At 46.8% G+C, this 18,240-nt stretch overlaps 2 protein-coding genes across 2 annotated transcripts; one reads left to right on the top strand and one right to left on the bottom strand.

Annotated features, from left to right (window-relative positions):
- Window positions 1–572: 572 nt before the first annotated feature.
- Window positions 573–9,570, bottom strand: accs (1-aminocyclopropane-1-carboxylate synthase homolog (inactive)). Its single transcript, XM_018093261.2, has 11 exons — window positions 9,294–9,570; window positions 8,299–8,433; window positions 7,749–7,866; window positions 6,296–6,474; window positions 5,854–5,935; window positions 5,307–5,434; window positions 4,468–4,583; window positions 3,296–3,527; window positions 1,806–1,924; window positions 1,177–1,399; window positions 573–759 (listed from the first exon to the last, which is right to left on the bottom strand). The coding sequence occupies exons 1-11, from the start codon at window positions 9,424–9,426 to the stop codon at window positions 746–748; spliced, it is 1,479 nt and encodes a 492-aa protein (XP_017948750.2). The 5' UTR covers window positions 9,427–9,570; the 3' UTR covers window positions 573–745.
- A 3,033-nt stretch (window positions 9,571–12,603) lies between these two features.
- On the top strand, window positions 12,604–16,587 carry LOC101731218. The gene is made up of 3 exons (XM_031900429.1): window positions 12,604–13,188; window positions 15,581–15,748; window positions 16,237–16,587. Exons 1-3 carry the CDS (start codon window positions 12,942–12,944, stop codon window positions 16,428–16,430), a joined length of 609 nt encoding a protein of 202 aa, XP_031756289.1. The 5' UTR covers window positions 12,604–12,941; the 3' UTR covers window positions 16,431–16,587.
- The last annotated feature ends 1,653 nt before the right edge of the window (window positions 16,588–18,240 follow it).

Raw genomic sequence — 18,240 nt, 5'->3', positions numbered from 1 at the left:
GATAATAGCCTCTGGGAAGTGACTGGGGCTGTGGGATAGCAGGTATAGTAGGGAGAGATGGTGCCTATAGTAGCAGTGGGGGGATAATAGCCTCTGGGAAGGGACTGGGGCTGTGGGATAGCAGGTATAGTAGGGAGAGATGGTGCCTATAGTAGCAGTGGGGGGATAATAGCCTCTGGGAAGGGACTGGGGCTGTGGGATAGCAGGTATAGTAGGGAGAGATGGGGCCTATAGTAGCAGTGGGATAATAGCCTCTGGGAAGGGACTGGGGCTGTGGGATAGCAGGTATAGTAGGGAGAGATGGTGCCTATAGTAGCAGTGGGGGGATAATAGCCTCTGGGAAGGGACTGGGGCTGTGGGATAGCAGGTATAGTAGGGAGAGATGGTGCCTATAGTAGCAGTGGGGGGATAATAGCCTCTGGGAAGGGACTGGGGCTGTGGGATAGCAGGTATAGTAGGGAGAGATGGTGCCTATAGTAGCAGTGGGGGATAATAGCCTCTGGGAAGGGACTGGGGCTGTGGGATAGCAGGTATAGTAGGGAGAGATGGTGCCTATAGTAGCAGTGGGGGGATAATAGCCTCTGGGAAGGGACTGGGGCTGTGGGATAGCAGGTATAGTAGGGTGAGATGGTGCCTATAGTAGGGAATGAGTAGCAATAGCATGAACCCAAGATACATGAGGGGGGCACCACCAAGTACCCAGAATCAAGTCTCCACAGGTATCGGCTGCTGTAGAACAGAATATTTATAATGCTGGTACTGAAATGAGAAAAAAGACACAGTTAGGGGCCCTATTGCCCAGATAGTTATGTATGATCTCTCCTATTGTGGCCAAAACCGGCCATGTACAGGGAGTTTTATTCATTTCCCATAATATAGTCATTTTGACCAAACCCCCTGATATGTGGGCCCCATAGGGATAAGAGCACATTACAGAGAGCAGTTACTATATCAGATCACAATGCTCATTAGAGGACGTGAAAGGGACACACTCTCTCTAACTCCCTATTTAATTTAATTGTTGCAGCCTCCAAACAAACCCTCTATTTTTAAAGATTAATAACAAACTGTCTGCTCCAGATACGAGATTGGGGGTCCCACGATTGTAGGGAATTAGTGGTCCCTCTTATATGGGCGGGGTGGATAGGATAATTAGGGCAACATTCATGCCCTCACCAAAGTGATAGTCAGCTCTGTAGCCCAGATTGTTCATCCAGTGGTCGCTGTAGAACTGCAAGAGGAGGACGTTGCCTGTGGACACGATGGTGGGGATTTCCATATCGGAGCAGAACCTTCCCACTTCAGGGGAGCTGGGCTGACTGCCATCATGGATCAGGAGATAATCATAGGAGCAGGAGAAGGAATATTCCAACTCAAAGAGCGTGAAGTTCAGAATAATCTGAGAAAGGCAAAAAGCCATAGTAACTGTATTGGGCTAAGAGCTGCCATGGGTTAGGTTACACACAGAATCTACCGTGTTACCGTGTTAAGCCACCCCCTCTTTTTATTGGATTACACCCACTTTCCCATAAGCCCCGCCTTCTCCTTAGGACTGCCCATAATAAAGTGGCCCAGGCACTGCCAACCATTGCTAACATAACCCTGGAACTCTGGCATTGGGTGCCACAGAGATACAACCACACAAGGGTGCTCCTGAATAAAGAGCTCAGGATACAAGTCTTCCATTGGCCAGCCCTTAGCACAATGCAGTTACCTTGACCAATCAGTTACAGCAGCAATGTTGCAGTCACAATAATTAAACTTTGGTTTAATTAACCCCTTTCATGTTATAATTATGTGCTTACCTGATAACCTGGGGGGGCCCAGATCGTTGTCATGCAATGCACCAAATTGGTATACGGATTCGGGTAACCAGGGGAGGTCACTGTCCCATTATCATTTCTGTAGGTTCCACCACAATCCACTTGAGAGAGAGAAATATATATTAATAATGATGTTGCACAGATACATTCAACATGATTTATATTCAGTATCTTAGCTCAATGGCCACTATAGACACCTGCTTGGCTGGGTTTAAGGGTCCATAAGGGGCAAATACCATAATAGTTGCAGCAGACATTTGGGCAGGATGGAGACAGTAGGACAAGATGGTAATAGTAGGCCAAGATGGAGACAGTAGGACAAGATGGTAATAGTAGGCCAAGATGGAGACAGCAGGGCAAGTTGGAGACAGCAGGGCAAGATGGAGACAACTGGACAAGATGGAGACAGTAGAGCAAGATGGAGTCAGTAGGACAAGATGGAGACAGTAGGACAAGATGGAGACAACAGGACAAGATGGTAATAGTATGGCAAGATGGAGAAGTAGGGCAAGATGGAGACAGTAGGGCAAGATGGAGACAATAGGACAAGATGGAGACAGTAGGACAAGATAGAGACAGTAGGGCAAGATGGAGACAGTAGGGCAAGATGGAGAAGTAGGGCAAGATGGAGACAGTAGGGCAAGATGGAGACAGTAGGGCAAGATGGAGACAGTAGGGCAAGATGGAGAAAGTAGGGAAAGATGGAGACAGAAGGGCAAGATGGAAACTGTAGCGAAAGATGGAGACAATAGGACAAGATGGTAATAGTATAGCAAGATGGAGACAGTAGGACAAGATGGAGACAGTAGGGCAAGATGGAGAAAGTAGGGAAAGATGGAGACAGTAGGCTAAGAAAGAGACAATAGGGCAAGATGGAGACAGTAGGGCAAGATGGAGACAGTAGGGCAAGATGGAGACAATAGGACAAGATGGAGACAGTAGGACAAGATGGAGACAGTCGGACAAGATGGAGACAATAGGGCAAGATGGAGACAATAGGACAAGATGGAGACAGTAGGGCAAGATGGAGACAGTAGGGCAAGATAGAGACAATAGGACAAGATGGAGACAATAGGACAAGATGGAGACAGTCGGACAAGATGGAGACAATAGGGCAAGATGGAGACAATAGGACAAGATGGAGACAGTAGGACAAGATAGAGACAGTAGGGCAAGATGGAGACAGTAGGGCAAGATGGAGACAGTAGGACAAGATGGAGACAGTAGGGCAAGATGGAGACAGTAGGGAAAGATGGAGACAGTAGGGCAAGATGGAGACAGTAGGGAAAGATGGTAATAGTAGGGTAAGATGGAGACAAAAGGGCAAGATGAAGACAGTAGGGTAAGATGGAGACAATAGGGCAACATCTGGTGGATGTTCTGACAAATAAAGGCATCACTATGAGGGGCAGCAGGGGAAATAGCAGGACGAGGGTGAAGCTAAAAGCCATGCCCAGGCTGAGTGTGGGTACCTGAGCTGTAGGATGCCCTGAATTCTGTTTCTGACGCTCTTAAACCTTTCTGGTGAACAAATTCCACCAGCAGGACACCACTAGATGCCACCAGCAGAGGTAACTCCAGGCTGCCACATGCCCTCTCTACCAACACACGGGAGGATCTGCTCGGGCCATCGTACACCATGATGTAATTATCTGTGCAGCCACCAGAGGGCGACATGCGGAATGTGTCAAACTGCAACAAGACCTAAAGAATAATTTCATAAAAACAGTGGTGAAAAGGAATACAATTATTAGGGGCCAATATATGATACTATAAAACTATGGCACATAGGGATTCCCCTGTACTAAGCACAATTCAGCAGGAACAGCCCCCTAAGTTTGCTCATAGCCTGTACAGAGAGATACCATAAAACTATGACACATAGGGATTCCCCTGTACTAAGCACAATTCAGCAGGAACAGCCCCATACATTTGCTCATAGCCTGTACAGAGAGATACCATAAAACTATGGCAGCATAGGGATTCCCCTGTACTAAGCACAATTCAGCAGGAACAGCCCCATACATTTGCTCATAGCCTGTACAGAGAGATACCATAAAACTATGGCAGCATAGGGATTCCCCCGTACTAAGCACAATTCAGCAGGAACAGCCCCATACATTTGCTCATAGCCTGTACAGAGAGATACCATAAAACTATGGCACATAGGGATTCCCCTGTACTAAGCACAATTCAGCAGGAACAGCCCCCTAACTTTGCTCATAGCCTGTACAGAGAGATACCATAAAACTATGGCACATAGGGATTCCCCTGTACTAAGCACAATTCAGCAGGAACAGCCCCCTAAGTTTGCTCATAGTCTGTACAGAGAGATACCATAAAACTATGGCACATAGGGATTCCCCTGTACTAAGCACAATTCAGCAGGAACAGCCCCCTAACTTTGCTCATAGCCTGTACAGAGAGATACCATAAAACTATGGCACATAGGGATTCCCCTGTACTAAGCACAATTCAGCAGGAACAGCCCCCTAACTTTGCTCATAGCCTGTACAGAGAGATACCATAAAACTATGGCAGCATAGGGATTCCCCTGTACTAAGCGCAATTCAGCAGGAACAGCCCCCCACCGTTTAAAAGACCAATCTAAGGGTATAGCATCTTTAATTCCTGGACACATTACTTTATTTTTATTGACTCGTATAAGCCAGAGACAGCTTGTTTCAGTGGGATATTCAGACATGTAGTTGTGAGAATCCAAAGATCCATTGACACCAGTAAGTAGGTAAGTACACAGCTCTGCAAGGACAACAAAATATGTTATAGGACTTATATATAACCATATAATATGTATTCAACAGTCTTCGCCTACTTACAATCACTTATGGCGTTGCCCATACATTATATTATCTATACATTTAACTCTTATATTCATCTATATGAATTTTGTGGTCACAGCCTCATTGCTCCCCCGTTTAATGGTTTAATATTCAGCAGTGAGCACAACCTCCCCTTTGTTGCTATAGTTTAGGAGCTGTAGCTCCCACCCTTCCCGGCTACAGTCAGGTGATCCCAGTGAGCCAATAAAAGGGCAACCATTTGGGAGTTTTTAACCTTGAAAGCAAGCAAGTTGGGGATAAACAATCTCTATTTTATTTCAAGGGGAGCAGGGACGAACTGGGGGTGCAGGGCTCCCCGGGGCTTCACCAGGGGCCCCGCACCCCCCCAAGGGACCCCTGCCGTGGCCCCGCTGACCCCTACCACCTGCCCAACCGGTGCCCGGCCCAGTCCGACCCTGAAGAAGAGGGCATTTCTTGCCAGCTTAATGTACAGAATGTCTTAATGTCCTATATATAATGATACTGGGTAAGTGCAGAGGGGTTCTTGCTTTTTGTCTCTCTATGTATATATATAATATTTATATATAATATAAATGATATTTTAGCTGCAATTTCATATAACTGACCAGTGCAGGATAGAGTAGAAAGCAAGGCCGGTAGCCGTTCTACGCAGCCCACTTACTGCAGCCGTAAAGCTCTTTGACTTTGGAAACATCCAGTGGGCTCAGTCCATATCTCTGCCCAATATTAGCAGTTGGGTCAGGCTTGGGTCTGAGACTTGGCTGCCCGGATGTGTTGGAGAAAGCATACCTGCCAACAGATATTGTGCCTTGTTAATAACCAGTCATTGGGACTACCAGATCCACATGATTATGGAACCAAAGCTTTTGTCTTTAACCCAAGTTGCCTGCAGTACTCACTGGTATCCAGCTTTCTCTCCTGCCTATGGGCGGTTTGCCTTGACCTATTCCACTAATCAATCAAACTTTCTTTCTCACCTTAAGAAATACCAGTTGTGGAAACCAGCGGCCAGGTCCATGGTCACCTGACTGCCCATGGAAGCAGAACAGCCCATAGGCAGGAAGTGGCCTACAGACAAGGCCTGGATACAGGTGAGTATTGCAGGAAGCTTGTTTTGACTCCAGACTTTGGACGCTGGTAGAGTTTTCTGCTTAAATGAAACCAAATGTATAGTTAGCCTTTAATAGATGAGCTGTTTTTCCTCTTACCAGCCATAGTGCATTACGGAGGAGTAGTCATAGGGCAAATCCAGATTATCGGTGTCGACCATCTCAAAGCTTCCCCAGTCAGCTGCACAAACGGTATATATTTCTGTTAGACTGAGACAAATCTTATTCAGCAAAGAACATGTGTCTATGTATAGTTCATTCAAACTGCTTTCTGGTTGCCATTATCTCTGACCTTAGCAACAAGGCAGTTGCTGTGGTAATTGGAAAATACAAAAGAGTGGGCCATCAGGGCCCCCATCTTTTTGCACCTGGGCACACCTACCCTGTTTCCTCCTCCTTTTCCCTTGTCCCGCCCACATTTGAAGCTAGAATTGATCAGGAAGTAAGGCGTGCAAGGGAAACATGCTTCCCCCTAGTTGTTAAGAAATCATCTACTATTGTGGGTGTGGAATATTAGGGACCCCCGGCAGGCAATACGTACATTCACAGATATACTGCCACAGGACATCGATGTAGGTGTCGCGGTCACTCCGGCTCTGTTCGTGGTAGAACCCCAGAGCGTGATCCACCTCATGTTGGATGATCCCCTTAGCCAGGCAGCCGCTGCTCATAAGCGATAGGGTCTGAGCCCCTCCAGTCCGCCCAATGGAAGACCAACATCTGAGATGGAAGAGAGATGGGGCATTTATTCCTGGCACCTCATCAAGGGATATTAACATCACAATAAAAATATTTACTGGCAGCTCTGGTTGCCACTGGTCCGGTTTTTAACTGGACAGTCCAGTTTTTATATAGGTAGCGATTTGTTCCATTAGTTCCAGTGTAAGTGCTTCCACCCTCCCCCTAACACTCCCCTAATGTCATTTAGACATTGAAGTTAGGGAGCAGCAATGGACCCAGGTAACAACAGGGCCAAGTCCTTAAGGACCCCAAGTCGCCAAGCAGGGGCGGGCCAAGCCGACCGGGCGCCCTAGGCAACCCGGTCAGCCAACTCCGCCCACCTCCCCGCCCCCCCCAATGGCACATGCGCGCCAAAGCACAGGAGGAGGTGCAGGGGGCGGTGCGATGATCAGTCATTGCCTCCACCGCTAATCATTAGTGGTGGAGGCAATGACCGATCGAATCACACCGCCCCCTGCACCTCCTCCTGTGCTTTGGCGCGCATGCGCCATTGGGGGGCGCTGCGATTCGATCGGTCATTGCCTCCACCGCTAATGATAAGCGGTGGAGGCAATGACAAAGTAGAACTAGGGGTAGGCAGGAGAGGCTGCCTGGCGCCCCTCAATCGTTGCGCCCTAGGCAGCTGCCTCTTCTGCCTACCCCTAGTTCCGGCCCTGTCGCCACCTACGGGTGGGGGATATTGGGAGAATCCAGGCTAATCTGATCATTTGGCCCTGGGGCCAAACCATCAAATTATAACAACGGGTATAGGTATAAGTCGGTCCTCGTTGATGTGGTCCCCGATCCGACTAGATTTTTAAACCTGCCTGATCGAGATCTGATAGATTTCAGGCCAGATATCGGTCGGGCAGGCCCATCCGTAGTGCCCATACAAGGGCCGATTAGATGCCGGATCGGTCTAAGGGACCCATATCGGCAGCTAGAATCGGCCCGTGTATAGGGTATGGGGACCTTTACCCGTTAATGCTGTCTCAGCTCAACTTGACTTATCTAGCCCACCATAAATGATGACTATTGGACCAGGTGAAGGTCAACTTCGTAACCAGAAGCTGAATCGAATATCTATCAGCGTCTGTTGACAAAGAAGTTCTTTGCAGGTCCGAAGAAGAAGGAACCCATTTAGCCTGGCATATAATGAGAACTTCCAAAAAATAGTTGCCTGAAAGCCTCTACTTTCCCATGAGAGGAAGCCACAAGCTCACTGAACAGGGGGGTTATTGCTTTAAATTCTGTGGAACCCCAGTGGGACATACCCAGAGTCAGAGACAATGTCCAAGAAGTCTTCTTCTGTGGAACGTTCCACAAAGTGGACACAGGTCAGAGTGTTGAACTCTAGCAGGGCGTCCCTGATGGAACTCTTCTCGTTGTCACCTAAAGAGTCAAAAAATACAAAGTTAAGTGATTTACAGTTATAGGTCTATGGACAAAACTTATTTCATGGTCTATGTCCTACTTTATTGAATTAGGACCTCTAAAGACCTGGCTGCTCATATGTTCTTTTCTGCATTCCCAAGTCCCGATTTCCATTTGAACAGGTGCCAGATCCATAGAAACTCTAGTTTCATGATGTCACTTTGTCTCTAAGCCTAACTTCTGGGGTTGTAAGACCATAGAAACCTTAAATGACCGTTGTTGGCCCAGTATTGGCTTGACTGCCCTTATCTATCATATGTACTCATTAGTCACAACTGCTGCCACCGTATTATTCAATGCTGTTCCTCTGCCAAGCTGCTGACGGTGCTTTTTTCACACTGACCTTCACTGCTGCCCATTAGGGACATCTGTCACTGGTTCCACACTTACTGTAATCAGCGGAGAGTCTATAAGGGACCCTGACGGTCCCATCAGCTGATTTGGGCCAGAGGCAGCTGGTACATTTGGTTGCGCTGCGCCCAGTCTCTATCGCAATGTCTCCTTGCCACAGCTTCTTTACAGTGCCTGTAGGGGGAGACACGAGGTAAAATGAAGAATAGGTTATTTACCCTTGGGATTTACCATGTTAGATTAAGGGACCCTATTGCCCCTTGACGGCTTCCCCTACCAGACCTATGAGAAGACACAGGTAGGAAAAACCACATTGGCACTATCCGTGGCACAACTGGCAGGCTTTATGCACCACTGTGAGCTGCCATTCCTTAATATGCACTTGCCAATTTCATAAACACATGATCGGAGCCCCCCAATTATTTTACCACTAACGATAATGACAGTCGGGGCCCCGCTGTCAGTGTCAGTATGGTTTCCCCCATCTGTTTTGTACCATAAATCTGATTGGACAAGTCTGTTGGGGTGATATTGGCGGTTTACCATAAAGGGAAACTCTGCCCAAAAGACTTCTCCTCCTTTAGTCTTTGCATTAAAGAAACAGAAAGGTGCTTTGGATATTTCCCTATTAGTGATGAGAGAATTTTTTCACCCGGCATGGATTCGCAGCGAATTTCCGCATTTCGCCATTGGCGAAACTTCCATGAAAATTCGGAGCGAAAAAATTTGTTGCAGCAACAAAAAATAGATGCGGGTGACAAAAAAAATAGCCGCAAGCGACAAAAAATAGATGCGGGCAACAAAAAAAAAATAGCCGCGGGCGACAAAAAAAAATAGCCGCGGGCGACAAAAAATAGATGCGGGCAACAAAAAAAAATAGCTGCGAGAGGCAAAAAAGACGCGGTTTTGTGAATTTTCTTTCCGTTTCTTGAATTTTATGGCGAAGCGAAACGGGACAGATTCGCTCATCACTATTCCCTATAGCTATTGGGTATTTTCATAGTCTCTTGATAAACTCTGATGGCTAATTTTACCATTATTGGACTTGAGTATTTGGGAGAATACGTCCTCATGATAAGCTTCTTCATCTTCATAATTGCCAGAGGGTAACTGGTCCACGGCAACTGGAAAACAAATACATCCAATGAGCAGAGGGGAAAGTACCATTCAAGAATCAGCTGTTTTAAGAGCCTATGAGGGCCGACCCGAATCGGTTTGAAGTCCTGGAGGTGGGAAAAGAGACAAATGACATATGGTAGAGGTAAAAGAAATATGGGGGGTTCAGTAAGGAACAATCATTGAAACATACAGCATACTTTTCCTAAACGTTTCCCCAAATCCCCACAGCCAGCGACTGCTTTAAAATGCGAAAAAACCCTCCAATGAGAATCCCAGCTGATCTGTATAAATCCGGCTCCATGTTCTCTGTTCCTGCAATTGGAGTTGGGAGCATTAAACCCAGTTTCCCAGCACTGAACAAGTCTGCCCTTATCCCCATGTCTGATTCCTGCGCCATATAATGAGGGGAAAATGCCATCATTATCTCTATATGTAAGGTACCAGCAAGGGGCCTGACACAGTGCTGGGAATCAGCATTCTCATTGGTCACTTCTTCTGCATTTATAATGAGGTTTTTTATCAGTAGAATTCTCATTGGTGAACTTTCTTGCATCTATAATTATGTTTTTTGGCAGCTTCTATAGCAAAACTGGGGGGCAGTGGGACAGCATCATGGCTGGGTTTATATCCCCCTTAAGACCAATATGCCCCGCGTTGTGCCCAGTTCTCTACATACCATCGATATGGCCCCTGTGCCACAGCTGTAAAAAAAAGACAAAAAAGTGATTAAGGTAAATATATATGTAGTGGGTACAAAATAATCATGAACCATTACTATTTCTTTAAAACTGAGCACATATAAAACCACCCCAGTCCTGTGATCCTTCAACCCATCTTGGCTCAATAAAATAAAGGAGTTTACATAATGGGTCAGTGACCCTAGTAACACAAAGAGCCTATCGGTGACTTAGATCACATCTATAAACCCCCAAGGAAGTGAAGAAGAGGACTTACATGACTTATCGGAACAGGAGACACACAAGTCGCCAGGCAGAACCACAGAAACCATTTGGATAGAGCCCTGACCATTGCTATTGACCGACCCAGAAGCTGCCATATGCCCCTCTACCCCACAAGGTCCGACATATTTATACCAGTACCCGGCATGCCGGTGAGTTCCAGTCAGCACAAAAGCTTCCAAGGATACGTGACGTGTTGACAATGACAAATTCGGCCAAATTCTTGTTTGCACACTTGTTTGTACTGATAGCGCACTAAATATAGAAGCGTTTGTGTTTGGGTACCTATTCCTGGCCGGCCGTACCAAGTGTTTCCATAGGTTGGTGTCTACTGCTGGACATGGGGTCTTGGGCATACGGTTTAATGCAAATGTTTGGCCACCCTTCCAGTGGTAAATGCTATTTGGGCAAGGTCCCTGGCCCCTGTGCCGTGCCAGCCGGGTACCCTAGGAATCCTAACTAGTGATGGGCGAAATGTTTCAGCAGGCATGGATTCGCGGTGCGACAAAAGAATAGCCTCGGGCGACAAAAGAATAGCCGTGGGTGACAAAAGAATAGCCGCGGGCGACAAAAGAATAGCAACGGGCGACAAAAGAATAGCTGCAGGTGACAAAAGAATAGTCGTGGGCGACAAAAGAATAGCTGCGGGCGACAAAAGAATAGCCGTGGGCGACAAAAGAATAGCCGCGGGCGACAAAAGAATAGCCGCGGGCGACAAAAGAATAGCTGCAGGTGACAAAAGAATAGTCGTGGGCGACAAAAGAATAGTCGTGGGCGACAAAAGAATAGCTGCGGGTGACAAAAGAATAGCCGTGGGCGACAAAAGAATAGCCGTGGGCGACAAAAGAATAGCCGTGGGCGACAAAAGAATAGCCGTGGGCGACAAAAGAATAGTCGTGGGCGACAAAAGAATAGCTGCGGGCGACAAAAGAATAGCTGCGGGCGACAAAAGAATAGCTGCGGGTGACAAAATAATAGCTGTGGGCGACAAAAGAATAGTCGTGGGCGACAATTTTTTTTGATGTGTGACATTTTTCGCCGTTTCGCGAATTCGCAATTCTTTTTTTCTGAAGTGGGGGGGATTATGGAGGTGGGCGGGCCAAGCCGACCAGGTTGCCTAGGGTGTCTGGCCGGCTTGACCCAGCACTGGTCTGACATGCAACACAATCACTACCTGCCCCCTCTCATTTCCTGTCGTTAGTGCCCCTACACAGGCCAATAAGCTGCCAAATCGGTCTAAGGGACCAATGTCAGCAGCTACAATCGGCCCGTGTATGGGGACCTTTACATGCCGACTTCCTGCTGCCCCTCCATGACGTCCTCCATCCTCTCCCGCTAGCTCTCAGGTATGAAAGCATTGAGGAGGGGGTTCTCTAAAGCTATAGAGGAAAAAGACCTCTCTATCCCCCGGGCCCCCCCCCCCCCCCCGTGGAGTCTGCTCCATTTATAGTTACGCCACTGCCCCCCCCATGCAGGGCCGGAACTAGGGGTAGGCAGAAGAGGCACCTGTCTAGGGCGCAACGTTGGTGGGGCATCAGGCAGGTACCTTTTCTTTTACCTACCTCTAGTTCCGGACCCTTTCCCCTCACTGCAGCAGCCCCGGCAACGCCCCCACCCTGTGTGCGTGCATTGTGCACGGGGAGGGGGGGGAGGCTGGTTGGGGCAGGCCAAGCCAACCAGGTTGCCTAGGGCGCTCAGTTGGCTTGGCCCGGCACTTGTCCAATTAACATGTTTGCTGACAATGCGGTGGTGGGACAAGGGGACAATGATAAGGGGGTGGTGGGGGGGACAAGGCCCGAAATAGGGGTCAAAAGACAAGGTGTATGCCTAGCGCCCCCCACTGTTGCATCCAAGGCATGTGCCTATTCTGCCTACCCCTAGTTCTGCCCCTAAGTCCCTGATTAGGCCTTACTAGCCAATAGGACAAGGGCGATCACCTTATAAATATTGGCCTTACTATATTTTTATCTCATTAATAACATTGGCAGGAAGCATCACAGACTATACAGAGAATATGGCAGATGCGGTTCCTGGATCAGCCGGCGCCACATGGAATAATAAGGGCAGTTCCCAGTGCCGATTCCCAGTGCTGAGACCCACAGATTATAAATAAAGGAGTTATTTAAGGAATGTATTGGGCCGGAGCTCAGTGGGGTTGGTGCTGAGACTGTGGGCACAGAACCTTCTCACTCACCCAACTCCTGGGGGGGGGGGGGGGGGAACCTGCTTATTTCTAAAGGGGAAGCGTAGGAAGCATTTTATATTCTGCTGTTTTTTCCATGTATATATATATATAAATATAAAGCAAGCGGAAGGGTATAACGGAGTGTTTCCTGTTCTGCTTTATTCTGCCTGCGTGGGACAGAGAGAGAGCGAAGACCAAAAAAGGAATATATTATCCTTAGAGCCCCCAGGCAGAACGCATCAGGATTCCAAACATCCCAATGGCACCAGGAGTCGCTCCAGGAAACTCTGAGTATTTATTATTATTATTATTATAATAATTGTTATTATTACACAGGGTTTGGCAGGGGGTTTCCGAGCCCAGACCCAAAAGGACTTTCACTTCATAGTCACAGTTTGCCAGTTTCTCTTTCCCTTTGTATGTCGGCTAATGACCCCCCTGTAGGACCATGTTCCACTAAGAGAGGGGTGGCCATGGCCAGGGCTCCGGAGAGGCTATCTGGTGCCCAAAAGCTGCAAGCCATTGTGGGGTTGTTGGGCACCCTGCACCTCATGGCCTCCGCCGTCACCTCCAACTGGTACAACAGAAAGGGACTGTGGCAAAGCGACCCCCCATCAGAAGGGACCGACGCTACCCGGGCGACCATTCCCATGACCAACAGGCAGGGTGAGTTTTTATTCTTAAGTTTAAAAGGGGATATAATCAACTTTCCATTCTGTGCACTGCTGGTTCTGACTTCAAACAATGTAGCAGAATCCGGCTGTCAGAACCAGCAGAAGCAGGGGCAGGTAGATACTGCTTTCTGTAGCAATTATATGTACAAATAACTATAACTTATATATATATATATAATCCTATTCATATACCAGTGTCTCATTCCAACCACTCCCTGGTTACTAAGGTAATTTGGTCTCTAGCAACCAGATAGCTGCTGAAATGCTGAATATTATTATTATTAACATTTATTTATAAAGCGCCAACATATCCCGCAGCGCTGTACAATAAGTGGGTTCCATACATTGGACATACAGAGTAACATATAAATAATCAATAACCGATACAAGAGGGGAAGAGAGCCCTGCCCAAAAGAGCTTACACTCTACAAGGAGTAACATATAAAGCAATCAGTAACCGATACAAGAGGGGAAGAGAGCCCTGCCCAAAAGAGCTTACACTCTACAAATAGGGACGTTACATTTTTTTACACTAGGAAAATGTTTATTTTGGGGTTTAATGATATCCCATAGCTTCATCTAGTAGGCATTTTCCATTGTAACAGCATTAACCTCTTAAGTGCCACCTGCTTGCATTGGGGATGCCCTTGGATCTATGCTGGTCTTGTCCAGTAGAGGGAGCTGTTGCTTTATCACATTTATCAGTAACAGACAGCAGAAAGATGAAGATGGGGTTCAGCCCACAAGCAGGAAATAAAGCACAGGGGAGAAAGGAATGTTGGTAGCTGGCTTGTTTCCACTTAAAGCTGAAGCTAACCTTACAATTAACTTGAGTATGATATAGAAACTGATTTACATGGTTCAAAAATTCACCAGTTTTTACTTTTCAAGTGCTTTTGGGTTGCTGGGCTCACGGTCCATAACAACCAGGCTACTGCCTGATGGGTCACTGGGGATTCACCCAGTTTTCAGCACTGCAGTAGCTCATATCAACCAGTCAGATATGTAGTTTTACTTGTTCCACTCACACTAGGCTGATAAAAGCTGTATGCTGATTGGTGGGTATGCCAATGACTCTAGACCACAGCTAACGGTAAAGGTTAAGCAGAAAAAAAAATATAAAAGAAATAAAAGACCAACTGCCAAGCTGTATTGACTGGGTGGTTTCATCTGTAATGCGCATGGGTGAACTTACCCTTTAACGACTCAAATGAATTAGAAAGCAGATGTTTCCGGGTCTGACCTCTATGGAGCGTGAGATTTTGTTTCATACTGATTCACAATTGCAGAACTATTTTTGGCCCCTCCAGCCGGGGGGGGGGGGGGCAAGTGCAGAAGGGCCACAGCCCAGGTGAGAGGGAGAACTTCCAGCGCAGCATAAAGAGCCCCCGGTCTGCTCCATAGACTTCACTGTATGAGTGTTCCCTTTGCTTTGAGTTTCTGGCTCAGCAGGAACAGCCCAAGTTTCATTGTCTCTCTGGCTGGGCTTAACCTTTCATTATCAACCCCATAGCCCTCCTATTGGCCTGTAGCCCCTTTACTAAAAGGCAGAAGGGAACACTGTTTAATGATCCTGTGGGTGTAGTCTGCTATCATAGCCTGTACAGAGAGATACCATATAACTATGGCACATAGGGATTCCCCTGTACTAAGCACAATTCAGCAGGAACAGCCCCCTAAGTTTGCTCATAGCCTGTACAGAGAGATACCATATAACTATGGCACATAGGGATTCCCCTGTACTAAGCACAATTCAGCAGGAACAGCCCCCTAAGTTTGCCCATAGCCTGTACAGAGAGATACCATATAACTATGGCAGCATAGGGATTCCCCTGTACTAAGCACAATTCAGCAGGAACAGCCCCCCAAGTTTGCTCATAGCCTGTACAGAGAGATACCATAAAACTATGGCAGCATAGGGATTCCCCTGTACTAAGCACAATTCAGCAGGAACAGCCCCCTAAGTTTGCTCATAGCCTGTACAGAGAGATACCATAAAACTATGGCACATAGGGATTCCCCTGTACTAACCACAATTCAGCAGGAACAGCCCCCTAAGTTTGCTCATAGCCTGTACAGAGAGATACCATAAAACTATGGCAGCATAGGGATTCCCCTGTACTAAGCACAATTCAGCAGGAACAGCCCCCTAAGTTTGCCCATAGCCTGTACAGAGAGATACCATAAAACTATGGCAGCATAGGGATTCCCCTGTACTAAGCACAATTCAGCAGGAACAGCAGACAGTCAAAATTTTGCCTTCATGGTTCTACCTGCATCATTGATTGGTGCCCATTAGCCCAGTTAGTGAATGAGCCTGGGGGGGGGGGGGGGGTTGCTGTGCTCGGTATATTCATTCTCTGTACAATTTTCCCCCCTGCCAGTCAGAGGAGCTCAACTATTTTTCATTGGACTGTCCACTGTCATGGCTGCCGCCGGCTTCTGCCTTTGCCTGGTTCTGCTGGTCTCGTGGAAGCCGCCGCGTCGTTCCCTGGATACTAGACGGACCCCAAGCCCTGGAACGTTACTCCTGGCTGTGCTTCTACCCACAGGTCAGCCCACAGACCCATATATGGATGATACACCCCCCACTGATGGCCCCTCCCAAAAAAATTGTACCTAGGAATCCATAGCAACCAATCAGCAATAAGCATTGGGTAACTAAGTACCAGGCTTAGGAGGCTTATATTTAAAGCGGCGGTTCACCTTCATGTTAACCGCAATATTTACTGTTACTTTTTATTCCTTATTGTTCTAGCCAGTCCCTCTTCTATTCATATTCCAGTCTCTCATTCACGCCGCTGCCTGGTTGCTAAGGTAAACAAGACCCTAGCAACCAGATAGCTGCTGACATTCCAAACCAGAGAGCTGCTAACCTAAAAGCTAAATAGTTTAAGAACTACAAAAAAAATAAAAAATGAGAACCAATTGCAATTTTCAAGGTGAACTTCCCCTTTAAAACCCCATTTAAAAAAAAAAAAAAGACTTTTGGACTATTACAGGACTAATTTTACTTTAAATTTTCTTTTTTCTCCCCTAGGTCTGTTTTTCTTCTTAGGGTGGGCAGCGTTCACGTGGCAACGCTGGGAAGACATCCAGAGCCAGCGGATATCCTTGGGCTATTCCTATTGGCTGGGGGCTCCGGCCTTAACCATGCTGCTTTTCATCCTACCCATCATTTATATCATAGACGAATGCATGGCGACGGAGGAGCCCAAATCAGTCCATGTTTAACCTCCCCCCCCCCCTACTTTTTATTAATTATTTTTCTATTCAGCCCCTCTCCTCTCTCATTCAAACCGCTCTCTGGTTGCTAACGTAATTAGAACCCTAGCAACCAGATAACGGCTGAAATTCCAAACTGGAGAGTTGCTGAACAAAAAAAAAAAAACACAAATAATGAAGACCAACCGCCAATTGTCTCAGAATATTACATATTGGCCACGCGGATAAATGTAAAAGAGACGCCTAACGACCAATATGGCTGCCGGTTCTGCGCTTCGAACAGAGAAGCCTGAGAGAAAGTAAAAACGCATTTATTGGGTTTCCGATATCATGGAACGGGGGCTGGCAGAGATAAAATAGACCAACTGAATACACGTATGTGGATATAAACACGTAAGAGAACCAAAGAACAGACATCATTTCTTCTTTATATAGATTATATACAGTGGAGGAAATAATTATTTGACCCCTCACTGATTTTGTAAGTTTGTCCAATGACAAAGAAATGAAAAGTCTCAGAACAGTATCATTTCAATGGTAGGTTTATTTTAACAGTGGCAGATAGCACATCAAAAGGAAAATCGAAAAAATAACTTTAAATAAAAGATAGCAACTGATTTGCATTTCATTGAGTGAAATAAGTTTTTGAACCCTCTAACAAAAAAAGACTTAATACTTAGTGGAAAAACCCTTGTTTGCAAGCACAGAGGCCAAACGTTTCTTGTAATTGATGAGCAAGTTTGCGCACATTTTAGGAGGAATGTTGGTCCACTCCTCTTTGCAGATCATCTCTAAATCCCTAAGGTTTCGAGGCTGTCTCTGTGCAACTCTGAGCTTGAGCTCCCTCCATAGGTTTTCTATTGGATTAAGGTCCGGAGACTGACTAGGCCACTCCATGACCTTAATGTGCTTCTTCTTGAGCCACTCCTTTGTTGCCTTTGCTGTATGTTTTGGGTCATTGTCGTGCTGGAACACCCATCCACCACCCATTTTCAGTTTCCTGGCAGAGGGAAGGAGGTTGTCGTTCAGGATTTCACGATACATGGCTCCGTCCATTTTCCCGGTAATGCGAATAAGTTGTCCTGTGCCCTTAGCAGAAAAACACCCCCAAAGCAAAATGTTTCCACCCCCATGCTTGACGGTGGGGACGGTGTTTTGGGGGTCATAGGCAGCATTTTTCTTCCTCCAAACACAGCGAGTTGAGTTAATGCCAAAGAGCTCTATTTTGGTCTCATCAGACCACAGCACCTTCTCCCAGTCACTCACAGAATCATTCAGGTGTTCATTGGCAAACTTCAGACGGGCCTGCACATGTGCCTTCTTGAGCAGGGGGACCTTGCGAGCCCTGCAGGATTTTAATCCATTGCGGTGTAATGTGTTTCCAATGGTTTTCTTGGTGACTGTGGTCCCTGCTAATTTGAGGTCATTAACTAACTCCTCCCGTGTAGTTCTAGGATGCTTTTTCACCTTTCTCAGAATCATTGACACCCCACGAGGTGAGATCTTGTGTGGGGCCCCAGAGCGAGGTCGATTGATGGTCATTTTGTGCTCCTTCCATTTTCGAACAATCGCACCAACAGTTGTCACCTTCTCTCCCAGCTTCTTGCTAATGGTTTTGTAGCCCATTCCAGCCTTGTGCAGGTCTACAATTTTGTCTCTGACATCCTTGGACAGCTCTTTGGTCTTTCCCATGTTGGAGAGTTTGGAGTCTGCTTGATTGATTGATTCTGTGGACAGGTGTCTTTTATACAGGTGACTAGTTAAGACAGGTGTCCTTAATGAGGTTGACTAATTGAGTAGAAGTGTCTAACCACTCTGT

This window comes from Xenopus tropicalis, chromosome 4, assembly GCF_000004195.4.
Source record: "Xenopus tropicalis strain Nigerian chromosome 4, UCB_Xtro_10.0, whole genome shotgun sequence".
Taxonomy (NCBI): domain Eukaryota; kingdom Metazoa; phylum Chordata; class Amphibia; order Anura; family Pipidae; genus Xenopus; species Xenopus tropicalis.
Note: the sequence above shows the minus strand (reverse complement) of the source record. Positions and strands in the feature narration are given on the sequence as shown.